At 49.2% G+C, this 27,596-nt stretch overlaps 2 protein-coding genes across 9 annotated transcripts; one reads left to right on the top strand and one right to left on the bottom strand.

The window, feature by feature from the left end:
• The first annotated feature begins 7,777 nt into the window (after positions 1–7,777).
• Positions 7,778–14,622, top strand: SUV39H1 (SUV39H1 histone lysine methyltransferase). Of its 5 annotated transcripts, none has more exons than XM_072627267.1 (6): positions 7,778–8,027; positions 10,659–10,804; positions 10,961–11,626; positions 13,438–13,584; positions 13,675–13,804; positions 14,169–14,622. In XM_072627267.1, the coding sequence occupies exons 1-6, from the start codon at positions 7,850–7,852 to the stop codon at positions 14,237–14,239; spliced, it is 1,338 nt and encodes a 445-aa protein (XP_072483368.1). In that variant the 5' UTR covers positions 7,778–7,849; the 3' UTR covers positions 14,240–14,622. The 5 variants fall into 5 exon arrangements, with proteins under 5 accessions (XP_072483368.1, XP_072483365.1, XP_072483369.1 ...); XM_072627264.1 differs by having other exon boundaries at positions 7,781–8,027; positions 14,106–14,622; XM_072627268.1 differs by lacking the exon at positions 7,778–8,027 and adding an exon at positions 8,034–8,164.
• Positions 14,623–14,761: 139 nt separating this feature from the next.
• Positions 14,762–19,080, bottom strand: WDR13 (WD repeat domain 13). 4 transcript variants are annotated; one of them, XM_072627261.1, is made up of 10 exons: positions 18,850–19,080; positions 18,078–18,167; positions 17,419–17,659; positions 17,146–17,255; positions 16,913–17,043; positions 16,272–16,579; positions 15,664–15,844; positions 15,448–15,589; positions 15,193–15,311; positions 14,762–15,088 (listed from the first exon to the last, which is right to left on the bottom strand). In XM_072627261.1, the coding sequence occupies exons 1-10, from the start codon at positions 18,906–18,908 to the stop codon at positions 14,904–14,906; spliced, it is 1,566 nt and encodes a 521-aa protein (XP_072483362.1). In that variant the 5' UTR covers positions 18,909–19,080; the 3' UTR covers positions 14,762–14,903. The 4 variants fall into 4 exon arrangements, with proteins under 4 accessions (XP_072483362.1, XP_072483361.1, XP_072483364.1 ...); XM_072627260.1 differs by having other exon boundaries at positions 15,197–15,311; positions 18,850–18,996; XM_072627263.1 differs by lacking the exon at positions 18,850–19,080 and adding an exon at positions 18,445–18,592.
• Between the last annotated feature and the right edge of the window lie 8,516 nt (positions 19,081–27,596).

Below are 27,596 nucleotides of genomic sequence, written 5' to 3'. Positions count from 1 at the left end.
TTATGGTGGGGGTTATAAGCCCAGGCTGCTTACCTGGTGTTTTGAAGGTGCCATAGGGAATCTGGTGCTGAGCTTAGTCCGTGGAGGTGGGGGGAGACTGGCTGCTCACCTGGTGCTGCCTCAGGGCTGCTGTGAGGGAGGTGGGTCTGGCCACTTGCCTGGTATTTTACTGGGATGGGGCAGGAGGTGGGGGCCTACATGTGGGGGAGGGGTTGGCTACTTGTTTGCTGCCATATTGGGGCCTTGGTCACTGACCTGCCCTGGGGCCTACCCTGAAGTCTGCTTCCCTTTTCCTGCCAACCTTCCAAGTTATCTTGGCCTAGAAAATTCTTTCACCCGATTGTTGTTTCTGCTGTTCTGGAATTCATTTCAAGACACTATTTGTAGTTGTTTGGAGATGAATTTGGGAGAATTCAGGCAATTTCCTTCTTACTCCATTATCTTGGCTCCTGGAAGTCCCTGTACTCTGTTAATAATAGACACTATGTAGCTACAGAAGCAAGTTTGCCAAACAAATTCAGTCATGGAGGTTGAACCGGTGGAGCTGGGTTACAGAGAGGACCTCAGTGTTCCAAGCAGGGAGAGGTTAGGGTTAGACTCGGATCACTGATATTCCAGAAACATCACTGTGAATTTCAATCAAACGACACCTACTCCAGTGAAGGGCATGGCTAGAACAAGAGGGAGTGTGGTCTCTGACTCTTGGTCAACTTTTTGTCCTTGCTGAACAGTTCTGCAATACCAGCCGTCAGTCTCCAGCACTTGAACACAGACAAATGTTCATCTCAAAAGTAATAACCAAGATGAGTGAGGTTGAGAACAGCTTTTCTCAAGGTGGTTCTAGTAGAAGTTTAGATTAAAAGTTAAAGCAGGTTTTTAAGGAATGTACAATGTTGTTCTGACACCATTGTCCACGGAACGCCTTTTCAGATGCATGTTGGGAGACCTGCTTTTGGTCAAAGAAACATGCCCTAACCGAACCCTAAATGCATTGGGCTCCTTTTGTTTACTCTCCTCTAAGGCAGGTAGTTTTAAACTTTTTTTTTAAATTAATGGGAGGGCAGCTGGAGGGTGGATACATTAGCAGCCTTGCAGTCAGGAGGAGCTTGTCCCTGAATTCCTCCAAAGTAAAAAAAAGCAATCAAGTTCATGGGGCCAATTAGGAGATGCAACACAGGCACCTTCAGATCTGGGTCCTAAACTTGGAGGCCTTACTGACTTGTGTTGCTCTAAGCAAACTTGTTCAAGAAATGAGAGAGAGAGAGAACGCAGAGGAAACCCTGGAAATCTCCAGGGCCTCCCAGGAGACACAAACTTCATCTCCATAGCAATGGCGCAGACTCTCTGAGCTCTGCCATTGCAGCAGAGCAGAACCTTGCTTTGGGGCGGCCGGTGCCGGGGACCTAGTGAAGGTTCACAACACCCTTTACAACAAGTACTTCGCTTGACTCTCCCAGCAACCCTGGGAGGGAGGGATCTCCATTGCCCCCATCTTACAGTTGTGGAAACTAAGGCAGGCGGAGGTAGAGTGATTTGCCTGGGCTACGCCTTTAAGAAGTGTTTGAATTCAGGTCTTTAGGTCTCTGCTGCGTCCATAGTGTGACAGCCTAGCAGCTCCTGAACATGGCTGCAGACAATATTGTCCAAAAGTCACACAGGATCCCTCATCTGGAGGTGGAAAGAAGGGGGGAGATCTACTCCAATCCCTCATTTTACAGATAAAGAAACTGAGGCCCAAAGAAGAGAAACATTAGGGTTACTTAGGTTGTAAGAAGAAAACTCTGCATTTGAACTCAGCACTCTTTCCAGTAGACAATGCTGTCTCCCAAACATTTGATGAATGAATTGATGACTATACTGTTCATGCCCACTGAGGAAAGCAAGATGACACGTTCTCGGAAAGCCCCCTCGAACCGCCCCATCAAGGACAGAGGCAGAAGTGAGGCACTTGGGCAGGGCTCATCCCAACAGAGGCAGAAGCAGAGACCAAGAAGGGCCGCAGCATCCTGAGGGGTCATGAAGGTCTTGGCATGGCACGCCCCCTGCTGGACGCCACCCCAAGAAGCCAAGGCCAGAGCCAGGAGGTCCAGCCTGTTAAAGTTGTGAGCGTGTCTGCATGACAACACACGCACGCACACGCGCACACACACATGCACATTCGCACGTGCACACATGCACATTCACACATGTACACATGCACACACATGCACATTCACATGTGTACACACACACACGGCTAACGTGGGAATAGATTTGTCATTATTTCACTTGTACAATGTATAGCACATCACTTAGAGGGGAAGGGGCAGGAAAGGGGAGAATTTGGAATGCAGAATTTTCAAAAACGAATGTTAACCTTTTTTTACATGTAATTGGGAAATATTTAAGGAAATAAAATTTTTATAAAGATGTGCATATATATTTCTATCTATCTATACACAGCGTGCACAGACACCACCTCAGAAGTAAATTAAACATTTCCATGTACACCAAAGGGCCTGATCAGTGAAGTCCCATGCTAAGAGGCCAGAAAGGTTACCTTCTCCTAACTTTGTGTTGGTGTCTTTATCACCTGACACCTTAGCCTGGAAGCAGCACCCTCCACAATGATAGGGAAGCTAGGAAGGAGGGAAGGTCTGGAGAAGAAAGATAATGAGTTCTTCTTTGGCCATGCTGAATTTAAGATGTCTACTGGACATCTAGTTTGGGATATCCAACAGGTGGTGGGAGACATGCGACTGGAGATCCAGGGAGAGGTTAGGGCTGGATCAGTAGCTTTCCGAATCACAGTCATAGAAATGATTATTAAAACCATGGGAGCTGATGAGATCACCAAGTGCAGGGGGCCAGGTCAGAGTCTTGGGGGACACCAATGGTGAGTGAGCTTGGCCTAGATTAAAATCCAGCCAAGGAGCCAGAGAAGGATCAGTCAGGGAGGGAGGAGGAAAACCAGGAGGGGAGGGTATCCTGAAAATCTAGAGAGAACAAGGCAGTGTCAAGGGCTGCTGGGAGGTCAAGGCTGAGGCTTGAGAAAAGGTCACTGCATTTGGCCATTAAGAGATTGGTGAAGTGATGAAGTCAGAGGTCAGACTGGAGAGGAAGAAGAGTCACTGGTTGTATCTGTCCTTTGTTTGGCTACATATGGGATGGTAGCTAGTGGGGATGGAAGGATCCAGATGGGGCAGACATGGGCACCTGTGTAAGCAATAGGGAAGGAGCCAGGAGACAGGGAGAGATTGAAGAGAAGAGAGGGAGCGGGAAAGGCAGAGGAGGTGATCTTCTGGAGGAGACAGGATGGAAGGGGATCCCTTGAAGAAGTGGTCAGGAGTAAGGCCATCTTTTTATGTGAGACAGGGGCAGAGGAGGAGATGGGGGCAGAAGGCTGAGTTTGAGAGGAGGGCAAGCCATGGGAGGTTTGAGGAGGGATGAAAAGGTTTGTAAGAGCCTCTGTGGAGAGTGGGGGAGAGAGTTAATAAAGAAGGATTGCCTGGCAGCAGTGAAGACCCAAGTCAGTATGGTTTTATAATTTCCTCCATCTTCATTCAGCAGCACATGTGTAGCAGCAAAGGCAGCCAATGGTGGGAGCGAATGTAATGACAGTTATGATAAGGAGATGAGAGATTCAAGAGAGGAAGAAAGGGGAGAATTGAATCTGGTCACAACAGGTAACAATGGGGAGAAGAGGAGGGAGTTGCCAGTGCAGGAGAGATGGCCTGGGAGAGAACAGAGGGGTCAAGGAATTGGAGGTCATGATGGAGATTAAGGCAGTGGGAGAGGGGCTATGACAACAGACTGCCATCAGTGAGCAAGGAGGTAGCATGCTTTGGGCTGCACTACCCAGAGTTCCAAGCTGTTTTTCTGTACAAGGCTGTTATCATCTGCTCCCCTCCTTCTGAAGTCATTCACTGGGATCCATTGGGATCTCAGGGCAGGTACTAGGTGGAGATGATGTATGATTTGTTTAGTTCCCCAAATGATAAGCACCCTCTTAACTTCCAATGTCTGGTTATCACAAAAAGAGCCAGAATATTTTTGTGCATTGTGAAAACAAACTTTGAAAAAAAGACTTATGAATAAATCAGTTTAATGGCCAAGCCTGATCCTGAGACCTGAGGACAAGGGATGCTTCTTAGCTACCAAGGTTAGACCAGAGGGCCAGAAGGAGATGCACATTTTTGGGACATGGCCAAGGTGGGAATCTCTTGCCCTGACTATACACATTTGTTACAAGGGTTTAGCTTTCTTTCTTTTTCAGTTGGGAGTAGGGTGGGAGGGAGAGGAAAAAGAGTGTTAATTGGAAAAAATAGATTTTGAAAATAAAATATTGAGAACAATTAAAAAAAAATCCAGTGTCAGTCCTCCAGGAGCTTAAATGTTCAGTAAATAGGTACCTAGAAATTCTGTACAGACTGCACGGCCTTAGCCAGGAAGGCTCCAAGGCTGTTTCCACATAAGACTCTGCAGATCAGTCTCAAACTTCTGATGCCCGCAAATTAGGAGAGTCTAAGGAATAATGCACAAATATTCAAGTATTTTTCTCTCTCCCCCTTATCATCCCTAAGAAAAGCAATCTCCTTTTTATGTCCATGTCCACATGCGTGTCCATGTGTACCTCTCAACCTGCCATCTGAGGCAGTGTCTGCCTCCCTCCATCCTCTGCAATCCTTCATGACTATCACCTCGAGCAGGGCTCTGGAGGCTTCCCAAGGACTGTGTGATTTAGCTACCCAAAACACACAGTGGTATTTGGATGGACACCCAAAAGGCCACCAGACTTTGGGAGCCCTTTGAGTCCTCGGTGCCACTACTAGGTTTATACTGCAAATGAGATCAAGGGAAGACAAAAATGTACAAGAATATTTTCCAATGTGTAAATATTTAAATACATACGTGCATATTTATAGGAGTTCTTTTTGTGGTTGCCCAAGAGAGGAAGCTAATGGGGAGTGGCGAAACGGAATAGGCAATTATCATGCTCTAAGAAATCTTGAACCTGCCAGGTTCAGAGGAAACTGGGCAGCAATGCGAGCAGGCAATGCAAAGGGAAGTGGGGGATAGCATCCATTGCAGAGAAAAAGAACCTTGCCTTGAGTGACCCCCAGTCTGAAAGGATCAAGGATGAAGTAGAGAGGCAAAGAGTTGTCAGCACGTATTCAGTTTGGGCAGAGCTATGCAGCAGCAGTATGTTGTGTGTGTGTGTGTGGGGGGGGCGTTCTTTTTAAAAATTTCATCAGTGGCTAAGACACAGTGGGAGGGACAAATGAGTAAAAATACTTGTGAATTCAAAAAAGACCTCTGGGTTCTGTTGCTATTGCATAAACTGTCTTATTGGTTCGTTCAAAAGTCCCCAGGTTCTGCAGAAAGCATCACTTTGCACACTTCTTTTTAAACATTTCATTTTATTTTATTCCCAGTTCCAAATTCTCTCTCTTCCCCTCCTTCTTCCTCACCTACTGAGAAGTTGTTAGAAATATGTAGAGCAGTACAAAACAAGCTGCTGTTTCAGTCATGTTCCCCTTCCGTGAAGAAAAGGAAGGAAAGTCAGACAGAGGAGTGTGTGGGATGGCTCAGGTCCCTACATAAATCAGTTACTCAGAGGCCTCTCAAAGTGATGACAGAAAAGTGATTTATTCGATTCTCGAGAAGCGGGGCTCACCTGTAGGAGTAGGAAAGCCGAAGACAAAGAACAGGACAGTGATTTATATAGACCCTAACGCAAGTCCCTCCTCCCCCCACTGACCATTATCCTCATTAGCTGAGAATATGATCTTACATTCTAGACACGAAATCTAACCAATCCCTTTTGAAATGAAGACATCGAGGAATTATGTAAGTTTTGTCCAATCATTGAGACCCTAATACACTACACAGTTTTATATCCTTATATGGAACTATTCTATTCTAAAAATATTGTAACCTTGAGCCTTTAGGCCTTACCTCATCCCTGGGAGAAAAATTACAATCTGAGAAGTCTTCACTAAACCTATCCCACTCAGGAGGAAAGAAAGAAAAAGAAAGAGAAGGAAGGGAGCCTCAACGTGTCTTTCTCTGGAAAAGCCTTGGTGACACCTTTTGTTAATGACCAATGCCCCTTCGGTGTTTACTGGCGAAACTGGCCAAGAAAACAGAAAAGAACAGGCTTGGGATGAGGCCTCAGCATTTGAAGTACATGAAGCCAGCAGCTACGAGTGCTGAGGGATTTCAGAGCAGCAGCTTGGACTGGGAAAGAGAAACAGTGGAAAACACCCCACGACTGTCTTGGGGCCAAGCTGCTCAGTCCTTTCTGGGGTGGCTCTGCCCAAAAGCAAAGGCCCAATGCTTAGCCTGGAGCCTGGCTGTGCCTTGGCAGTCTGCGGTGGAGGTGGGGGAGCGCTCTAAGTCATGAGGCAACATCAGCATGTTTGTCCGGGGCATTAGGGGTTGATGTCAATGAGCCAGCTAGGCTGTTAGGTTTGAGAGATGGAGCAGACAGGGAAAAAGAATAAGCATTTCCTGTGTACCAGGCCTGGCGCTAAGTACTTTACAAACATTATTTAATTGGATCTTCTCGATAACTCTTGGAGGTTAGTGCCATGGTTATTCCCATTTTTAGAAGTGAGTAAATTAAGACAGATAGAGACCCAGTGACTTATGTAGAGTCACACAGCTAGGAAGGGTTTGAGGCTGGATTTGAATTCAGGTCTTCTTGACTCCATCCACAGAGTAATGGAGCTGCCTTTTAGGCCTCCGTGGACATTTCACAGCTGTTTTCCCTAGGAAAAGTTTGGATACCAACAGGACAAGGCCCAGACCCCAAAGAGATCATTCTCTGTGCCAAAGAACGGGAAACTGAGGGAGGTGCCCACTGATAGGGGACGGCTGAACAAGGCTATTTCAAGAAACGGCCAAGGAGAGGGGGAAAAAAAGAAATAAAAGAAAAATGTAAATTCGGGTCATATTATTAAGGCACTGGGCCAGTCAGAGAAGCTCGGAGAGGTCTAAGTGAACAAGCCTGTAATGGGAGTTCAACCACAGGGAGAAACATTAGGGTTGAAGGGGCAGGCAAGCCGGCCAACCGAAGCCTTCTCTCCCTGCCAGGACCACGTGGGCCACGGGGGTCTGAAGGGCGACCCAGGCGCCAGAGGCCGGCTCTCAAGGATCCTAAATCAAGTCGGGCCCAAATAAGGCTCCGGGTGATTTCGGGGCCACGAGCTGCCCGGGGGAAATTGGGGGGGGCAGTTACATCTGTAAGGAGGAAGTGGTCATTAAAGCTGCGCCGAGCTCGGAAAATTAGGTATTGTAGCAGGGAGGCGTGGATCACAGAGCACGCAAAGGCAAGAAGGCAGGAGATGAAGCGGGGGTAGAGTGGGGGGTGGAGGGGGGTGGGGTGAGGGCTGGGAGGAACTGCAGGTTTCAGGAAGAAGCGGGCAAAGCAACAAGTGTTGGCAAGCCCAGGAGGACAGGGGGGCGGGGAGAGGGGCGGGGCAGGGAGGCAGCGGCAAGAGGTGCAGCCCAGTGATTGGGCTGGAGGGATGGCCGTGCAAACGAGGCAGTCGCGAGGCAAGGTTCGGACTCCAACTCTGCCGCCCCCGCTGCCGCCGCCCCCGCCCCCGGAGGGGGGGGGGAAAGGAGGGGGCGGAGCGTAGGGCTGAAGGAGGCCGGCCATTGGAGAGAAAACCGGCCTTTTTCCGCCAATTGGGGGAGCCGGCTGCGAGTTGGCTAGTGGCCTCGGCGGCCAGCCAATGGCTGATGGTCCCGGCGCTGTCCCCGCCCCCAGCGCTCTTTTAGCCGCGTCCCCGGTGCAGAACCTGGCAGCTGCCCTCAGTCAGCCCTCCCTCTCTGGCTGCCTGCCCGCCTGCCCGAGGCTGGGATGCGGACGCGGCAGTCGCGAGGGCCGCCGTTAGGGCCGCCGCCTCGGCGGCCCCACCTCCGTCCCCGCCCCCGAGCCCGCCTAGACTCCTCCCGCGTGCTGTTCTCGCGCGGCTCGAGGCTTCGCTCGCCAATGTCCTTAGCGCTCAGGGCGGGAACCCTGGCGGAAAATTTAAAAGGTGAAGTGCAATGGGGCGGCCGGCTAGCCCGCCCCGAGCCGGGGCGCGAGCACGAGGGCGGGAGCGTGCGGCTGGACCTCCACCGGGCCGGGGCGGGGACGCGCAAGCCGGAAACAGCTCTGCTGACCAGGCCCGGGGTAGGGGGAGTTGGGGGGGCGCCTCGTGGCGCGGGCGGGGGCCCTGTGGCGGGGGCGCGCCGGGCGCGGCCCCGAAAACCACCAGCCCAACGGGGCAGGGGACAGGGGTGGGGTGGGGTGGGGTGGAGGAGACCTAGGCCAGAAATCTGGGGAGTGATTTCTCTTTTTTTTGTCTATTTTCGGTTTTCATCATTCATTTCCGCAAAATTTTGAGTTCCAAATTTTCTCCTCATCTCTCCCCTCCCCCACTCCAAAGCACCGTGCGTTCTGATTACCCCTTCCCCCAATCTGCCCTCCCTTCCCTTATCCGCATCTTCTCTCTTGTCCGTAGGGCATATACTCCATTACCTGTACTTCTTATTTCCCAGCTGTGTGCAAAAACAGTTCTCAACAGTTGTTCCTAAAACTTTGGGTTCCAACTTCTCTCCCTTCCTCCCTCCCCACCCATCCCCACTGAGAAGGCAAGCAATTCAATATAGGCCATATCTGTGTACTTTTACAGAAGACTTCCATAATAGTCATGTTGTGAAAGACTAACTATATTTCCCTTCATCCTATCCTGCCCCCCATTGCTTCTATTCTCTCTTTTGATCCTGTCCCTCCCCAAGAGTGTTGACTTCTAATTGCTCCCTCCTCCCATTTTCCCTTCCTTCCATCATCCCCCCCACCCTGCTTATTGGGGAGTGATTTCTGACAGGAATTGGGGGCAATACCTGACAGGAATAGGGGGACGTTGTCTGACAGGAATTGAGGGGTGATACCTGGCAGGAATGGGGGAGTGATTTCTGACAGGAATTAAAGGTGATACCTGACAGGAATAAGGGGTGATTTCTGACAGGAATTGGGGGTGATACCTGACAGGAATGGGGGTGCTTTCTGAAAGCAATTGGAGGTGATACTTGACAGGAATTGGCAGTGATTTCTGACAGGAAAAGACCATGCTTGACCAGAATTGGGAGCAATATCTGACAGGAATGTGGGGGACAATGTCTGACAGGGGTTTTGAGGTCTTAAAAAAATTGAGGCATGAGGGGAAACAATTTGTAGGAAAGAGCTCTGAAAGGACATGTTTGACAGAAAGGGGGAGCAGTTTAAGAGGAGGCGGCAGCAGGAATGGTTATGACTGAGGCTGAGATCTCAGAGGAATGGGTGGGGCATTGATCAGGAAGTACCTAACAGGACTGAGGGGCTGTAAGGCAGAGGCGTCTGGCAGGAATGGGGACTCTTAGGAGATGTCTCTGTGGAACGGGGCATGCGTTTGAGCAGAAAGTGCCTGACAGGAATTGGAAGATTTGGTAGAAATGGGGTGCTCTGAGGAGATGTGGGACATAAAAGGGAGTGCTTGGAAGGCATGTTTGGTAGAAAAGGGGAACAGTTGGAGGGGAGCTATCAGACAGAAATGGGCATGACTGAGGGAAAGATGTCTGAAAGGAACAGGTAGGGCTTGCAGCAGGAAGTGCCTGACAGAAATCCTGAGCCATGAAGGAAGATATGTGACAGGAATGGAGCTCAGGGGGGACATGGAACAAACCTCGGGGACTCTGAGGCTGAGATGTTTGATAGAATAGGGGGACTGTGAAGGGAAGAAATCTGACAAATATGCAGGTCCATTTTATGGGACATGTCTGGACGTGAACGGGCAGGACTCTAAGGGAAAGATGGCTAGGAGAAATGGGGTGGGGCTTGGAACGGGAAGTGGCTGCCAAAAATGGGGGGATCAGAGGGGATACATATGATAGGAATGGGGAGCTCTGAAGAGAAATATCTGACAAAAAGGAGGGATGGTTTAAAGGTATATATGTGTGAGAGGAATGGGCCAGACTGCAGGAGAGATGTCTGAGCAGTAGAGGGGGGTTTAGAGTCAGAAATATCTGAAGAAATGGAGGGACTTTGGGGGACATGTGTGGTAGGAATGGGGGCTCTGAGAGGATGCCTGAGATAAAGGGGAGAGCAGTTTGATGGGACAGAAAATGGGCAGGACTAAGGGAGAGACAGAGTGGGATTCCAGGCAGGAAGTGTGGTAGAAAATGGGGCAATGTATTTGACAGCAGTGTTTGATAGGAATGGGGGTGGGGTGGGGAACATGGGGAATGAAAGCAAGAGCAGGTCACTGACAGGGAGATCTCAGCAGAGAGGAAGGAAGAAGCCTCTCTCACAGTTTGGGTTGAAGAGATGATCCGAGAGGGGTCGAGCTCAGTGAAGGGAACCCTGAGGGTTCTGAATGTTCTCAGATGGCAAAGCCTTTGGAGACCTTCTTGTCTCAGCCCTTCAGTTTACATATGAGTTTACTGAATTCCAGAGTTCTCTGACTTGAAACCAGGTGCCCTGAGTCCAGGACCTTCATTTCCTTTCCCTGTAGCACTGTGTTGGGGGGGGGGGGGGAAGTGTCTGGGGCACTCCTCTTCCCTTGTTCTTCCTTCAGTTGTTTCTTGTTCTGAGGAGGGATTAGCCTTGGCCCAGAGCACCCCCTCACAGCTTCTCTTGGACCTTACAGACTGCAGTGTGTGTGGCAAGTCTTCATGGAGACAACTACAGGACTTGTGCCGCCTGGCCAAGACCACGTGCCCTGAACTTGGTATCTCTCGAAACAATCTGTGTATCTTTGAGGTGGACTACCTGTGCAACTATAAGAAAGTCAAGGTAAGTCCCCCAGGGCAGGGGCAGCATGGTCAAAGGGTCAGGTGTCTTGTTCCTTCCTAGCTCACTCTAGGCCTTAGAGGGACCTGGATGGGAGGGGGAGCTGACTGAATGTCTGGAGGGCCTCTCCCACATGCTGTTCTCTGGCTCACCCTCCAGGAGAAAGAGTACTACCTTGTCAAGTGGAGAGGTTACCCACATTCTGAGAACACATGGGAGCCACGGCACAACTTGAGGTGTGCTATGACCTTGAAGCAGTTCCACCGAGACCTGGAGAATGAGTTATTTCGCCGGAGTGGGAGGCGGCCCAGGGCCCGTAGACGCCTGGATGCAGCCCTGGTAGATTTCCTGGTGCAGAAAGCCCAGCAGCGCAAGGCCCTGCAGCGTTGGGAGAGGGAGCTGAATGCCAAACGGACTCATAAAGGTAGCATCTCAGTGGAAAATGAAGTGGACTTAGATGAACCCCCTTGGAACTTCACATACATCAACGATTACAAGCTGGGCAAAGGCATCACCCTGAACCAGATGGCTGTCGGCTGTGAATGTAGGGACTGTCTGGGCGCACCAGCTAAAGGCTGCTGTCCAGGTGTATCCATGACCAAGTTTGCCTATAATAACCAAGGTCAGGTGCGGGTGAAAGCTGGCCAGCCCATCTATGAGTGTAATTCCCGCTGCCGCTGTAGCAGTGACTGCCCCAACCGTGTGGTGCAGAGGGGCATCTCTTACAACCTGTGCATCTTCCGCACGGATAATGGGCGAGGCTGGGGTGTCCGCACCCTCCAGAAGATTCGCAGCCACAGCTTTGTGATGGAGTACGTGGGCGAGGTAAGGCTATTGTGGACACTGAGGATGGGCATGGGTTCTCTGTGTGACCCTGGACAAGCTGTTTCTGCTTTCTTGACTTCTGCCTTCCATTCTTGAACATAAGATGTATCCCGTGTGAACAGTTTTTGACAAGAAGTTCCCTAAGCCAGACTAGCACTGAACCTCCACTCTCAAGAATTAACTTCTTGCTGATGAGCAGTCATTCTGATAGCTGCCTCTCCCCTCACCCCCTAGATCCCTGGGGGATTTTCCCTCTCTGGGTTTTAGTTACCCCTTTATCTGTTCAGCAGTGGGCTCAGAATCAAGGGGTTCTAAGGCCTCTCCTACATCTTCCATATGACATTTGATGATGATTCAGCAAGTCTGAAAGGTTGGGAACCCCAGATTTGGAACCAGTGTTACAGATATGTGGACCCTCCAAACTTTCTGGATGACCTGGATGGGTTGGTTTCTTGGAGAGACTTAAGTCTTCCTAGCAGTAACATCAATGGAGGATCTTTAAGCTCTTTTCTAGCCTTGGGTCCCAGATAAAGTCCCAAGAGATCCCCTTGCCTGCCAGTTTAGCCATTTGGGTGAACTCTGGGCCTCAGTTGCCCACTGAAGGGGGAGTGGAGTCAGTGACTTCTTGGCTGGGATAGGATGGAGAATTTGCTCCAGCTTGGGATTGAGGGACATGATCACTCACACAGAATGCTGGGCTAGACTCTGGAGGCCTGGCCCTGCTTCTTCCAAGCTCCATGACTAGCCTTTGGCAAGGCTCTAGAACACAAGGATTAGCTTTGCTAGATCTCTGAGCTTTCTTCTGTCTCTGTCCAATCTGGGACCTGGTCAACCTTCGTGGAGTCACACAGAGCTCACTTAGCCTCCCCAACTCATTTTGTGATCTCCTTTTCTGGGCCTCAGTTTCTCTTCTCAGGAGGTCGGGGATAGGGGTTGTGTTTAAACTGGATGATCTCTCTAAGCCCCCTTCCACTTCTACCATTCAATGACATGGGTACAGCATATTGAAAAGATGGCCAACCCCCTGATTTAGGCAACATGGATTTCCTTGAGCTCCCAGCACCCTGTGTGACTCAAGGCTAGTCTCTTTTCTACCTCAGTTTTCCTAGCCTGTTTTTCTCATGGCTGTAAAACCCATGAGATGTGAGCATAAAAAGGTACTCGTAACAGAAGAGAGTGAGGGTGTGGGTTGGACAGTGTCTGGCCAAGAAAGGACTTTCTTGGTGAAGCTCAGCCCATGTTTAGGCACTGTTGGAGGAGTCTAGCCATGAAGACCGGAGCCTGGGAGCAGACTTGGGTGCCTAGAAGCTGCCCATGGAGAAATCAGGGATGCCGAGGTGGGGCTTTGCCCAGGCTTCGAAAGGTGGAAGACTTGGGCCTCTCTGATGGGCTCACTAGAGGCAGGTTCTATGAGCAGGCTAGGGCGGGGGAACTGGAATCAAAGGAAGAAAAGTGACCCTTGTGCCTTGGAAGTCATCACGTGTGCCAGGCTCTAAGAGGCAACACTAGGACGTGTGTGTGTGTGTGTGTGTGTGTGTGTATGTGTGTGTCTGTGTCTGTGTGTGTGTGTCTGTGTCTGTGTGTGTGTAGGGGGGGATGCATCCAGGGAGGCAGATTTGGGCCAAATGAAAGGATGACCTTTCAAATATCAGGAAATGGAGGAAAACGCTGCTTCAGGATGGCCCCTAGGGATGTGTAACACAGAAAACCTATCCTGTGAGCCTCAAACCCTCGTGGGGTTACCTTGGGGGTCACACGAGATGACCTAATCTGCTACAGAAATGGTAGTCGTTTGAGTCTTGAACCCTCAGATCATCACCTCTGAGGAGGCAGAGCGGCGAGGGGAGATCTATGACCAGAAGGGGACCACCTACCTTTTTGATTTGGACTACGTGGAGGACATCTATACAGTGGATGCAGGAAACTACGGGAATGTCTCCCACTTTGTCAACCACAGCGTAGGTGGCTGGGGGTAAGGGTGGGTTCACACTGGCCCTTCTGTTCTATCTCCTTCATGGTGACCTTTGCCCCCTCTTTCCTCTGGGCAGTGTAGCCCCAACCTCCAGGTCTACAATGTCTTCATTGATAATCTGGACGAGCGCCTACCACGAATTGCCTTTTTTGCCACTCGAACTATCTGGGCAGGCGAGGAGTTAACCTTTGACTACAACATGCAAGGTTGTGCAGGTGTTGGGGGGTGGGGAGAAGAATTACTTGGGGGGAAGGGGTTGGTGGTAGCATCAGGTATGATGGGGTATCATTGAATTTGAGACCTAGATTTGCCTTCAGGGATCATGGTAGGATTTTGATATTTGGGGAGGAGGGAAGAGGGCCAAGGGCTTGGGAAGATGCCTCCCCACCCCTCACTGTGAAGAGGGAAGATGGAAATCTGCTGAGCAGAGCCCAGGAGGTGGACACATCAAGGACACATCAAGGACATCTGGGCCCTGACTCCCTTAACCAAGCACTCTTTTCACAGTGGACCCACTAGATGCAGAAAGCACACATATGGACTCTAACTTTGGTCTGGCTGGTCTCACAGGCTGTCCCAAGAAGCGGGTGCGGATTAAGTGTAAATGTGGAACCGAATCCTGCCGGAAGTACCTCTTCTAGTACCTGTCATCTTCATTTTCCTGACAACCCAGGACAAAGGTGTGGGCCAGGACAGTGGCTCCCAACCAGTTTGAGGGGGAAGCAAAGACAACCTACCTCATAGGGCAGGAAAGTTACTGACCCCCACGCCACCGCCATTTCCCTTTGGCTGCAGGGGGTAACCAGAGTTCACCTGTCCTAGGCCTTCACTCCCCCTCTCCCAGTTTCCACTTAAGTTGAGTTCACATGTTTTGAGGATAGTTTTCAGTCTCCTGCAGGGAACGCTTGGGAAGCAAATCCATTCTTTTCCCTGAGATGTTACGTTCAACTCATCAACAGTTTGCTTTCAAGAGTTTTTTCTGGAGCTGTTTCTCAGCTTATAATACATTGGTTTGTGTTCTTTATCTAGTGTTTGTCTCGCTGCTTCGCTTCCTCTTGGTGGAAGTCCCCTTGGGGGTACTGTTGGGAAGAGAGCAAGAGTAGGCCTCATCTGCTTAGGTCACATCCCCTAGCCAGAAGCGGGGATATAGGAAGGCACAGTGGTCACCAGACATGGATTTTTATTATTTACAAAGGTCTATGCCTATGGTAGCTCATCCTGATCCTCCTCACTCCTCCCCACTATTGCTGTACCCATCCTCAGTTCACTGAGACCAGGCCCAGGAGGCTTCAGGGTAGGTGACAGCTACTTTTGTTCCCGCCGCCACACAATGACCATCCCACCAGCATCACTGGAGGCCAGAAGGCTCTCATCACAGTTAAAACTGACGTCCAGCACAGCAGCACTGTGGCCCTGCAGTTTGTTGACGATGGCCCTGGTGGCCCTTTCCACATCAAAGAAATAGACACACATGTCCTCACTGCCTGTGACTGAGAGCAGATGGGGAGGGGGAATGGAGTGAGAGAAAGAAGACTGAAAGGCAGAGCTCTTGTCCCCACCCTCTCTCCAGTCTTCTCCAAAGCCCTGACCTCACCTACACAGGCTCCCTGGCGGAAGGACATGAGGGGACAGAAGATGCTTCGAATAGGGTGAAGGCTCTGTTCAATTGGGAAGCTCCTCTTCAGCTGTAGAGTGCCCTCATTATCCACCACCCTGGAGGAGAGAGGCAGGGTGGGTGGCTAGGGTTGGCCTTCACAATCTCTCTCCAGAGCTCATCCTAAAGCTTAACTCCCCATCTCTCAGGGGACTAGCAGGGAAAAAGGCCCCAACAGAAGGGGCCATCCCTCACCGGTAAAGGAGGAGTTTGTTGATGCAGGCGTTGATGAGCAGAGAGGGGTCACGGGCTTCCCGGCTGATCCAGGAACGTGCGCTGATACTGGTGATGGAGCTGCCTTCATGTACCACCAACCGCTTGGCCTTGGTCAGCTTCCCTGTGTGGGCAAAGAGCCTCCTGACTCTCTGTTCTGTGGTGACCACTCCGCCAGAGTCACTCCCTTCCTCTTACCTGTAGCCATGTCAAAAAGGAAGGAGAAGACACTGCCACGATCATCCCCAGCCCATAAGATGTGTCCAGGCGAATCAAAGGACAGGGCCAGCACACGGCCGGTCAGCTTACTGGAGCCACCCTTCACCTTCTTGCCCGTAGAGATGTTCATCACATGCACGTTGTGCTTCCCATTGCCCACCTGTTGGGGAATCCCCCAGAGTTTCTCCTGACTTGGGAGGGGGAGGATGGACAGCCCTGGGGCACACCCAGCCACAGACATTCCCTAGATCTGCATGGCAAAGGAAATCCCACAGCAGAGCCCTCGGATTCAGTGGGATCACAGGAAATAGTTGGGATGCACTGTCAGAGACTCTGGGGCTCTAGAAACAGGGTTGTAACCCTCTGTTTGCCATGGAGCAGGAGGCACAACACGAAATAAGTTCCCAGAAGGTTATTCTTCCATGAAGGGGGTTCTAAAGCGCTTGGAAGTCAGGGCCAGAGCAGAAAGCATAGCTACCTTCTTTCTACATAAAAAAGCCAGTAGGTTCTTTTGACCTGCAAAAAGGGCCAGGGAAAAGTGGGAGGTAGGACAAAAGATTGAGCAGGAGCAGTGCAGGGGACCTCACCACAGTGAGATTATTGTTGACTGGCTGGAAGGTACAGCATAGCAGTTCAGCCCCATCTGGGTCAGGGATCTCACGGATGCAGCGGCCATCTTCAGTGGCCCAGATGCGCATGGTGGCATCCAGTGATGTGGACACAAGGACATCATTGGACAGGGACCAGGCAAAGTCAGACACACCACGTGAGTGCCCACGAAGCACACGCAGGACCACAGGGGGGGCAGGTACCAGCTGGCACACAGAGATGCTGCCATCCAGGGAGCAACAGGCTAGCAGGTGGCGGTCGTCATTGGCAAACTGGACCTTGGGAACTGGAGGAATGAAGAAGACATTTATTTCCTAAACAAGGAATATCAGGCAATGAACCAGTTACTAGATTTTTACTAGAGGAGCAAAGCAGCCGTTGAAGAATTGGGAAGATCTGACTCCATGAGCATTTTCAGTGCCCAAAGCTGGCACTGTTGAGTGATGGCCTACACATAGGCTGTCTAAAATCCATCTTTCAGTATTCTAGATGGAGAGGGAGGGGGAGGGAAGAAGCATTTAGTAAAAACCTGCTTGTGTGCTAGGCACTGGCTTAAGAGAGAAATGATGTGCCCGAAGTGCCACAAAGATTTACTAAGCTCCCTCCCACTGGCTCTCACCAGCCTCATCCACATGCTGGTCAAAGACATGGTACATCCCAGCAAAAGCATAGTTTTCACTCAGTGAAGTGTCCCCAGCCATGGCGCGGCTGGCCTCTGCCACTGATGTGGGCACGACGCTGCCTGGTGTCCTGATGTTAGAAAGCAGGGTCAGAGGAAACAAAGTATGAGGACCAGAAAAAGCGACCCCCTCCGCACTCAAAAAGGCGATCCCCCCAACCTTGTTCCCTCACCGCTCATCGTAGATGACCCGATTCATCTGAGCCTGTAACTGGTAGGATCCACGGCTGACTGAGCGGCGGTGTCCTCGGGCCCCCAGGGCCCGGGGGTCCTCATCAAAGTCCTATGAGGCAGAGGGATTCATCTTCAACCCTCAGCATTGGGGATCCTTGCAAAGCCTTAAGGGACCCCATTCTGGGAGCAGAAAATCACCTCAAATAGTTCAAGGCTAAGGCTATGGATTCTGGGAGCTAGGGAAACAGGCAGCAGAGTCCTAACAGACCCACCTCCATTCTGTCCAGTGTGGTGCGACTGCTTCGGACAACACTGTTGCTGTAGGCTCGGAAGCTCCCAGGCTCCGACAGAGGCCCATAGCGCTGGCCCAGCAGCTGGGCCCTCAGCTTTAAGTACTGCCTGCGAACGGTAGGCTCATGCCCTGCTTTGGCATTTTCTCTCAGCAGTTGACTCCGGCGCCGGATGTATTGTGTTCGGAACTGTGGGAAGGTGGGTGTGCGGTATGCGTTGTACCTGGAGGGGAGGGAGGTTAATAATGCTAGGGAAAGGAGACCAGTATGTGCTGTCCTCTGGGGGGGCAGAGGGGACCAATGTCAAGGATCAGGGAGGGGAGGAAGCCAGAGTTGGGTCCATCCCTGACAATGAGGACACTGGGCTAGCAGGGGGCTGGGGGTTCCAGTCAGCACATGGAGAAGTCAAGGGGAGAGGTCCTGGGGGTGGCACCAGTGTACAACAGTAGAAAAGGGTAGTCCAGGGCTAGAGAGGCCCAGCAAGGGCATGGGGATGGGGAAGAGTTGGGGCCCTTTGGGGGCATCAAGAAGTGGCAGGCATGGTGGGGAGAAGTGAGGAGGCTGGAGCCCAGTAGGGGGATGGGGAAGGAGAATGGGAGAGGGAATGGGGCAGAGGCATGCAAAGCAATGGAGGGCCTCACCTTGCATCCACGGCCAGCACCTGCTGCCAAACGGCGGCCATGCCAGGCTTGGCCACTTTCTCCAAGGAGTCTATCCAGGGCAGCCTGGGACTAAATTGAGCAAAGAGAGGAAGGAGGCTGCTCGGCCACACTTAGCTGAGGTTGAACCAACCAGAGCGCATGCGCTCTATCCCGCCCCCGCCCGCGCCCCCGCTCCCCCTCGGTAGTTGGGATGTGTGTGTGTGTGTGTGGGGGGGGGGGGGGGTGCCAAGCTCCTGACAAGCGCATGCGCCCTGCAATGGCAGTCATCGCCTCGCCGTTGACATGGAAACTCGTTTCTGATCCAGCCCTCAAGCTAGCCCACGCCCTCCCCCTCCAGGGGTCTCACCTTCCGGGGCGGGGCCTGGGGCCCCTACGCCTCCCGCTTTTCGCCTCCCTCCCCCACTTCTCAGCCCCCGCCCCAAGTCGGCTCCGTTCCGGTTCCGAGCCCCCTCAGGCTCTCCTCCGTCGGCCTCCGGGCAAGAGTGGACTCTGCGCAGGCGCCGGCCCCGCCCTTCTAGCGAGAGCGGGGGGAGGGGGCGAGGGGAGCGGCGCAGCTCTTCCCTCCCCGCCTCCCTCCGCGAGAGTTCGGGGCCCCGCCCCCCGCCCGGCGCCGGTCCGCTTCCCTCCCCGCCAACTCCAGGTTCGAGTCCTCTTCGAGTCTACGCAGCCCGAAAGCGAAGCGCCAGGGCCCAGCAGAGTCCGTCCCCTCCTCTCCCCTTCCCTTTTCCTCGCCCCCGCCTCAGCCCCTTACTTTGGCAGAGACCACCCCCCGGGGGGGCGGTGTTCTCGGCCGGGGCCCCGTTGGGCCATCTGCAGGAGCGAAGGCCCCGGGACGGTCGCGGCGTGCAAACGCGCTCCGACTCCGACTCCCACTAGCCCTTGTAGGCGCCGCGGGTCTGGGGCGGGGCCGCACCTGGCTCTCGAGGGAGGGCCACACCTGGCCGGCCCCTCCCCCCTCCCGGGTCTGGGGCGGGGCCGCACCTGGCTCTCGAGGGAGGGCCACACCTGGCCGGCCCCTCCCCCCTCCCGGGTCTGGGGCGGGGCCGCACCTGGCTCTCGAGGGAGGGCCACACCTGGCCGGCCCCTCCCCTTCTGTCCCTCCAATCCTTCTCAGAAAAGGGCAACCTATCTGCACAATCCTCGAGTCATATTAACTCCTCTACACAGTCCCAAGTCAGATGTAGCCTGTCTACACTGTTCCCAGTGGTATGGAAAGGCATCTATACCATCCACTATATGGTTTTAGCTAAGTCTACTATCTCACAGTGTATTAAATCTTTCTACACTGTCCCTTTTGTGTGGACAGCTAGTGTCATACAGTGCACAGAGCTCCAGGCCCAGAGTCAGGAAGACCCTGAGCAAGTCACCTCACCTATCTCAGTTTCCTCATATGTAAAATGATCTGGAGAAGAAAATGGAAAATCACTCCAGTATCTCTGCCAAGAAAACCCCAAATGGGGTCACTGAAAGTCTGACCTGACTAAACAACAGCACTGCTATCCTTCATGGAGTATTAAATCTATCTCCGTTGTCCCTAGTGACATTTTAACCTGTCTCTGCTCTCCCTCTGTACCCTCTGGATATTGACTAATCTACGTAACAGCTCATCTACACACAACCTCTGGCTTATTACTAGGTCTACACAAGTCATCTGTTGGGGGACTTTAGCCCATCTACACCAACTCTTGGCAGCTCCAAGCTTGTCCACACATTCCCTCTGAAGAATAACTGCAGGTGGATTAATTAAACCTCGATTTGGATTCAGGCCCAGCATGAGGGGCTGCAGATACAAAGACAAAAAGAGAATGGTTCCTGTCCAGCAGAACCTCACATTTCATTGGAGTTCACAGCATAGGCATGAATTTCTCTAGCGCCTATGTTAGCTCAGTGGGGCCTTGCTGCAACTCTATGAGCTAGGTGCTATTATTTATCCCATTTTACAGAGGAAACTGAGGTCCAGAGAAGTTAAGGAACTTACCCAGGGTCACACAACTAATAAGTAGCAAAAGTGGTCCTGACTGAGGTGCCACCTAGCTGCACAAACATCTTGGGGGAGAGGGGAGGTCTCAGAGAAGGTGGCATCTGAGCCAAACCTTGGAGGAAAGCTTGTAAGCAAGGGCTGCTACACCGGAGCAGTAGATTGGAACCAGACTACAGAGGGCTCTGAGTTCCAAGATTCCATGAGGAATCATGACAATCAGGGGCTGCATATGGCAAAGTCAGATCTATTTGATCACTAGGACTCGGATGGTCAGGATCTGGGCAGGCATTAAGAGAGGAAGGGTGGTCAAGTCTAGGGGTTTGTGGTTTAAAATTATTTTAGTAGGGGTGTATGGGTATTCCAGGAGGATGAGCCCCTCTGATGGGAGGGCTGCTCATCCACCTTTGGTGTCCACCTGGGACCGAACTCTTTCTCACGTGTGGTTCCAGGAAGCTGTAGTATGTGCAGTAGCCACACTCCTGTAAACCATCTCTGCAGATGGGCTAAAGCAGTTTGAGTAACAGGCCTCAAACACATTAGTGAGTTAGGGGATATTTACCCCAAATACATGAAGACTTCCCCTGGTGGAATGACTAGATGAGAACAATTTGTCCAACGAAGATGGCAGGAGCAGGCAATGTGGAGCACTTCAAACTTTGTCAGTCATGAAAGACACTAAGGTCATGCCCTGCAGGCATCCTGTCTTTTATCCTGCAGAAGGACCTTTTGACTTTGTGCAGCTCTGACTCACTTCAACTCATGCATGGGTCAAGACATCACCTGTGATATCATTGGCCCTCTTCAGAAAACACCACCCATCTGAATGAGCTCCTTGAAAGTAATGACCAAGTATCTGCCTTTCTCTGCATTCTGAGCACTTAGCACAGTCACCGGGAACATTTGCTGTTGTTCAGTCATTTCAGTCAGATCTGACTCTCTGGGACCCCACTTGGGCTTTTCTTAGCAGACATACTGGAGTGCTTTGCCATTTCCTTCTCCAGCTCATTTGACAGATGAGGAAACTGAGGCCAACAGGGTAAATTAACTTGCCCATGGTCGCACAGCCAGTAAGTGCCGGAAGTCAAATTCGAACTCAGGTCTTCCTGACGCCAGACCATTTAATAAATGCTTGCTGACAACCCATTCAGTGCATATGTGTTTAATACTGATATTGTTTAATTACCTGTGTCGCCTTTAAGCATAATAGTTTCCCTGCTAACCTTTTTTAATCATGACTAGATTTTGCTCATCTCACCAGAAATCATCATGGGCACCTGTGATACTTTGGATTTATTTGAGGCATAGGAAATTCCATCCCAGCCCCTCATCTCAACTCTATATTAAGCTTTTGATGAACAAACCATTTTCTAAAGGCATTCTGCCAACCTCCTCAGTTTTATGGGTGAGGTCATCCCTTTCACAATCAATTATTTCTGTTTTTTCCTCATAGGAAGATTTGTACAGGTAGAGAAGAAACAAACATCCCTCTACAGTCTAAATGGAGTTAAATAAGAAAGACAGGAACTGTTCTGAGAGGGGAAAAAAGAAAGGAGAAAAGGAACAAAGTGTAGAAAGGAGGAAGGAACTCGTTATTTCTCACAATGGGTGCAGAAGGATATACAAACATGGAAGTGAGAGGGGAGTGGGTATTACATGAAACTCACTCATGTAATACGGACAAAGGAAGAACACACAAATAGAGCAAATTCAACAAATTAAAAAGCAGATATAAGAATGGAAAAATCATCCTCAGCCTACTGCTGATGCAACCTCCCTGGCCATCCCCTCCTCCCCCCAGTACTGATTGCACCTTCTCCCTCCCCCAACCTCCTATGGCTTGCCTTCCCCTCAGCCGAGGACCTGGCCTCATATTTGACAGAAAAAAATGGCCATTTGCCACAATCCTCTCTTCCTCATCTCCCATAATTCTGGTGCTTTCCGCCCCTCTCTCCTCCTTTACCAGTGTCTGCCTTGCTCCTTACCAAGGCTAACCCCTCTACCAGCACAAGGGATCCTCTTCCATTCCATCTCCTCCAGCAGACTGCCCCTTTCTGTCATCCCCACTTTTATCTTCACCCTCTCCCTGTCTCCTGATTCCTTCCCTACTGCCTACAAACATGCCCATGTCTCCCTGCCATCATATCCTATATCTGTTCGGGCCTTTGCAGCTAAAGTCCTAGGAAAGTTTGTCTATACTCAAGGCCTTCACTCTCTTCTAAATCTGACTTTTTCTTTCCCCCCAAACTGTTCTTTCCAAAGTTGTCAAATCCAGTGACCTTTTGTCCATTCTCATTTTCTTTGGCCTCTGACACTGTGGGTCACTCTCTGCTCCTTGATCCTCTCTTCTCTCTAGGTTTATGGGACTCCCCTCTCTCTCCTGGCCTCCCTCCTCCCTCTCTGACCACTCTTCCTCGGTCTCTTTGGCTGACTCCTCCTCCAGATCATGCCCTCTAACCACAGGTGTCCCTCAGGACTCTGTCCTGGGCCTGTAGAAGTTGTTGGCATTTTCCTTTGCTAGGTGAAGCAAGAACAATTTTCATAATGAACATTCACAAAAATAACATAATGGCATTATGTAGTAAAGTTACAAAAGCAAAAGGTTCATGTTATGATGAACGAGGTGGTTTAATATCTTTGAGGTCCGTGGCTTTTTTTCTTTTGTTCTGTTTCTTTCACAACTGTAACTAACATGGAAATATTTTTACATGATAGCACATGTATAAATTATATCAAGCTGCCTACCATTTGCTGAAGACGGGAGGGAGGGATGGAGAAAAATTTGGAACTCAAAATCTTATAGAAATGAATGCTGAAAATTTTCTTACTGTACAATGGGAGAAAAAATAATATACTATTAAAAAAAGTACATCATTATCAAAAATATCTCCAAGGTTATGGAAAAGATATTGTTTTTTATCTCATTCTTGGGCAGGAAAGAAAGTACCAAGACAAGAACCCTTTGAGTTTACTTTTACCTGTGACTCTAAGGTTGAAGGTCATGGACTGGGGCATCTGGTGAGGTCTTTTTCATGGCTCATTCTTTTTCCTCAATGGTCTAAGAATGAAAGCCTTGGCTACACAATGCCATTGTCTTAGAACACTTGAAAAGTTTCTCATACACAAAGTTGTATAGGAGTCTGCTGTTTCATTTTTATACCCTATTTCTCAACATCATGTGAGTAGCAGGTAGGACAAGTAAGAAAAGTTTGCTTTGCTGCATGAAGAAAATAAGCATCTGTGTGGCAAAATACATATCATTATCAAATCATCATCATCCATTCCATAGTAGTCTGATGCCAACAACCCTTTGGTCATATGTTAAATTCAGCAACGCATATGAGCAAATAAAGGATTGGTTGGATTTTACAGGCAGTCACCTGAGATCTCTAAATGGGGAGAGAAGAGCTGACAATAGTCTCTTATTTCCATTTCTTTGAGTTCTCAGTCTTGGCCATAGAAACGTGCCATTGCCATCTACAAGAGAAAAATGTCAAGAGCTGGGGGACTTTAAAATTGAAATGTCAAAATCAAAAATTCACATCCAAGGAAGTTCCCTTTTGCCAATACTTTCAGATTGGTCGAAGATGAGTACCAGGGCACCACATAATTTCTTCCTATTAAGAACTTAAGCTTGGCTGACTGGGGTTCATGGTTTTCTCATCCTACGTCTGAGAAAACCAACAGAAACTGACATTGTCTCTACCTAAAGTTCGATGCAGGTTTTCTGTTAGTCAACTACTTTGGGTTCTGGCAATGTCTGTGCTCTTAATAAGAAGACTTTCAGTCTTATTTCTGAAATTACATTCCTGTTGAGCCAACAGACTGCAGATGAATAATAGTAAGTAGCACACATTTATATAGTGTTTTAGGGTTTGCAGAGAGCTTTACAAATATTATCTTATTTGATCCTCACAACAATACTAGGGGCAGCAGATTGAGGAAGAGGTTACCGGCTTGCTAGTAAATGTCTGAGGTCACCTTGGAATTGAACATTTTCCTGACTGAAAGCCCAGCACATGCCCCTGGGCTTCCTCTAGGTATGTATTATATACAGTTAGCAAGCTGGTATGCCTGCCAAAAGGAGTGAATGACAGGCTCATGTGACTGTCACTTGCAGGAAAATACCATGCCACCATCATCAGCGCCTATGCTCCCACCATGATGAACCCTGATGAGGTCAAAGAAAAATTTTATGAAGACCTAGAGACCCTTATCATCAATGCGCCAAAAGAAGACAAGCTTATAATTCTGGGTGACTTTAATACTAGAGTAGGCTCAGACTACTAGACTTGGCAGGGAGTCTTAGGGAGGAATAGAAACAGCAAGAGCAATGGTCATTTCCTGCTGAAGACTTGTACATCGCATGACCTCATCACCAACACTGTCTTCCATTTACCTAAACGCAATAAAATTTCGTGGATGCACCCTCACAGCAACCATTGGCATCTAACAGACTATGTGATTATAAAGAGAAGAGACAGACAAGATGTGAGAGTGACAAAGGCAATATGTGGTGCAGAGTGTTGGACTGATCATAGACTTATCCTTTCTTTATAATTAATAATTTATAATTAATTTTTTATAATTATTTTGTTTTCGGTTTTCTACAATCACTTCCATATATCTTAGATTTTTTTCCCCTCCCTCTCCCTCATTCCTCTCTCTCTCCCTGAGATGGCATACAATCTTATATAGGTTCTACACAGACATACTTATTAAATACATTTTCATCTTAGTCATGTTGCATAGAAGAGTTAAAATGAACAGGAGAAACCATGAAAAAACAAAACAAAATAAAACATAACACAAGAGAAAATGGTCTGCTTCTTTATGTGATCCAATTCCATAGTTCTTTCTCTGGATGTGGAAGGCATTTTGCCTCAAGTCCATTGGGAATTTTTTAGGTCTTTGCATTGCTGTGAAGGGCTAAGTCTTCCAGAAAAACTCCTCGCACACTATGGTTGTTGCTATATACAAAGTTCTGGTTCTGCTCCTTTTACTCAGCATCATATAAGTCCTTTCAGGCCTCTCTGAAGTCTTCCTGTTCCTCATTTTTTTGTATCACAATAATACACCATTACATTCATATACTACAACTTGTTCAGCCATTCCCCAATTGATGCGCATCCCCTCGATTTCCAGTTTTTGACAACTACAAAGAGAGCTGCTATAAACATTTTTGTATATGTAGGACCCTTTCCCATTTTTATGATCTCTTTGGGATACAGCCCTAGAAGTGATGTGTGTTCATCCTTCATTGCCAAAGAAGACTATGCCATCAGAGAAATAATGACATGACTTGCACTTGACTTTGTTTTGAGTGAGGGAGGGCTGTGCAGGTCACCAGCCTCACTTCTCCTCCAGAGCCATCTGAAAAACTCATCCGATATTCATCAGGATGACTGGAGGTGACCCAGGGTGAGGCAGTGGGGGTTAAGTAACTTGCCCAAGGTTACACAGCTAGTGAGTGTCAGGTGTCTGAGGTGAGAGTTGAACTCAGGTCTTCCTGACTCCTGCACTGGTGCTTTATCCACTGCACCAAAAGTGATATTGTTGGGTCAAAGGGTATGCAGATTTTTGTAGCCCTTTGTGCATAGTTCCAAATTATTGTCCAGAATGGTTGGATCAGCTCACAGCTCCACCAACAATGATTTAGTGTTCCAACTCTCTCACATCTTCTCCAACATTTATCATCTTCCGTTTTGTCATGTTAGCTAATCTGATAGGTGTGATGTGGTAGCTCAGAACTGTTTTGATTTGTCTCTCTCTAATCAATAGTGATTTAGAGCATTTTTTTCATGTGAATATAGATAGCTTTAATTTCTTCCTCTGAAAACTGCCTGTTCATATCCTTTGACCATTTATCAATTGGGGAATGACTTGTATTCTTGTACATTTGACCCAGTTCTCTATATATTTTAGAAATGAGGCCTTTATTACAAACAAAAGTTGCAGAAATTCTTTCCCAGTTTTCTGCTTCTCTCCTAATCTTGGTTGCATTGCACTTCATAATGTTCTCTCTCTTGTTTGGTCAAAAATTTCTCCATTCTCCATAAATCTGATAAATACACTATTCCTTGCTCCCCTAATTTGTTTATAGTATCTGTCTTTATGCCTAGATGACAGACATCCTTTCCGAGCTAAACATTCACATTCATCAAAAGTGCCACCCCCAGGCAAAATGTCTACCAGAAGAATTAATGTCAACAAATTAGAGCTCTTCCCTGAGCGTGAACAGTTTGTTGCTAACTTGGAGGGAAAGTTGAGCCAACACACAGTTGGCAACAGTGGAGCAGAAAAGGAGTGGGCAGCTTTCAGAGATTTGGTGTACAGCACTGCATTTGTTCATCTGAGTCAGAACACTCGCAAACACCAAAACTGGTTTGATGAAAATGATGGGGAAATTCAGAAGCTGCTAAATGAAAAATGTGAACTCCACAGGATTTACCAGCAGGATAGTTCATCCACCTCTAAGAAGGGAACATTTAATTCCATCCAAAGCAAAGTACAAGCAAAGCTTAGAGAGATGCAGGATTCCTGGCTCAGTAAGAAGGCAGACGAAATTCAGTTTTATGCTGATAGTAACAATCCAAAGCACTTTTATGATTCGTTGAAAGCTATTTATGGACCAAAAACCTATGGTGCATCACAACTACTCAGTGCTGATAGAGCCACATTGATTGGTGATAAGGACATGATCCTAGAGAGATGGGCTGAACACTTCCATAGTGTTGTCAACAGACCATCATCAATCAATGCTGAGGCCATTGACCGTTTACCTCAGGTTGAAGTCAGTCCTTTCTTAGCTGAACTTCCAACTGAGGAAGAGGTTTTGAGGGCCATTAGGCTCCTTTCATGTGGCAAAGCACCTGGTGCTGATTCTATTCCAGATGAGATTTACAAATTAGGGGACCACTGCTCATACAAAAGCTGAATGAAATTTTCCAGATTATAAAGCAAGAGTAGGTTATCCCCCAGGAGTTCAAGCATGCCTCCATTGTCCACCTCTATAAAGGTAAAAGGAACAGATTATCCTGCGACAGTCATGGCTAGGGGGGGCGGGGGTCCTCTCTCTTAGTCATTGCTGGCAAGATTCTTGCTAAAGTCCTCCTTAACAGGCTAATCCTTCACCTGAAAGATGGTCATATACCTGAGGGCCAGTGTGGCTTCTGAAATGGTTGAGGAACAGTCGATATGGTATTTGCTGCCCAACAACTCCAGGAGAAATGCCAGGAGCAGGATAGAGGTCTGTACTCTGACCAAGGCCTTTGACACTGTTAGTCGTGAAGACTTATGGAAAATTATGTCAAAATTTGGTTGCCTGGAGAAGTTCATCAATATTGTACGTCAATTTCATGATGGCATGTTTGCCCACGTTCTGGATAATGGACAAAGCTCTCATGCTTTCCCAATCACCAATGGAGTAAAACATGGCTGTGTGCTTGCTCCCATGCTTTTTAGCACATTTTCAGCCATGTTGACAAATGCTTTCAATGAGAATGAACACAGCATCAAGG

This window comes from Notamacropus eugenii, chromosome X (genome assembly GCF_028372415.1).
Source record: "Notamacropus eugenii isolate mMacEug1 chromosome X, mMacEug1.pri_v2, whole genome shotgun sequence".
NCBI classification, from domain to species: domain Eukaryota; kingdom Metazoa; phylum Chordata; class Mammalia; order Diprotodontia; family Macropodidae; genus Notamacropus; species Notamacropus eugenii.
Note: the sequence above shows the minus strand (reverse complement) of the source record. Positions and strands in the feature narration are given on the sequence as shown.

Excerpts from the sequence above, each read along its gene's own strand:
- WDR13 (XM_072627260.1), bottom strand. The coding sequence starts at position 18,908 with ATGGCCCAACGGGGCCCCGGCCGAGAACACCGCCCCCCCGGGGGGTGG. Across the intron at positions 16,580-16,912 it reads CCAGCATGTGGATGAGGCTG|TTCCCAAGGTCCAGTTTGCC; the intron begins GTGAGAGCCAGT and ends TCATTCCTCCAG. Across the intron at positions 15,590-15,663 it reads CCTTTTTGACATGGCTACAG|GGAAGCTGACCAAGGCCAAG; the intron begins GTAAGAGGAAGG and ends TTGCCCACACAG.
- SUV39H1 (XM_072627264.1), top strand. The coding sequence starts at position 7,850 with ATGCGGACGCGGCAGTCGCGAGGGCCGCCGTTAGGGCCGCCGCCTCGG. Across the intron at positions 8,028-10,658 it reads CCTGGCGGAAAATTTAAAAG|ACTGCAGTGTGTGTGGCAAG; the intron begins GTGAAGTGCAAT and ends TGGACCTTACAG. Across the intron at positions 13,585-13,674 it reads CCCACTTTGTCAACCACAGC|TGTAGCCCCAACCTCCAGGT; the intron begins GTAGGTGGCTGG and ends TCCTCTGGGCAG.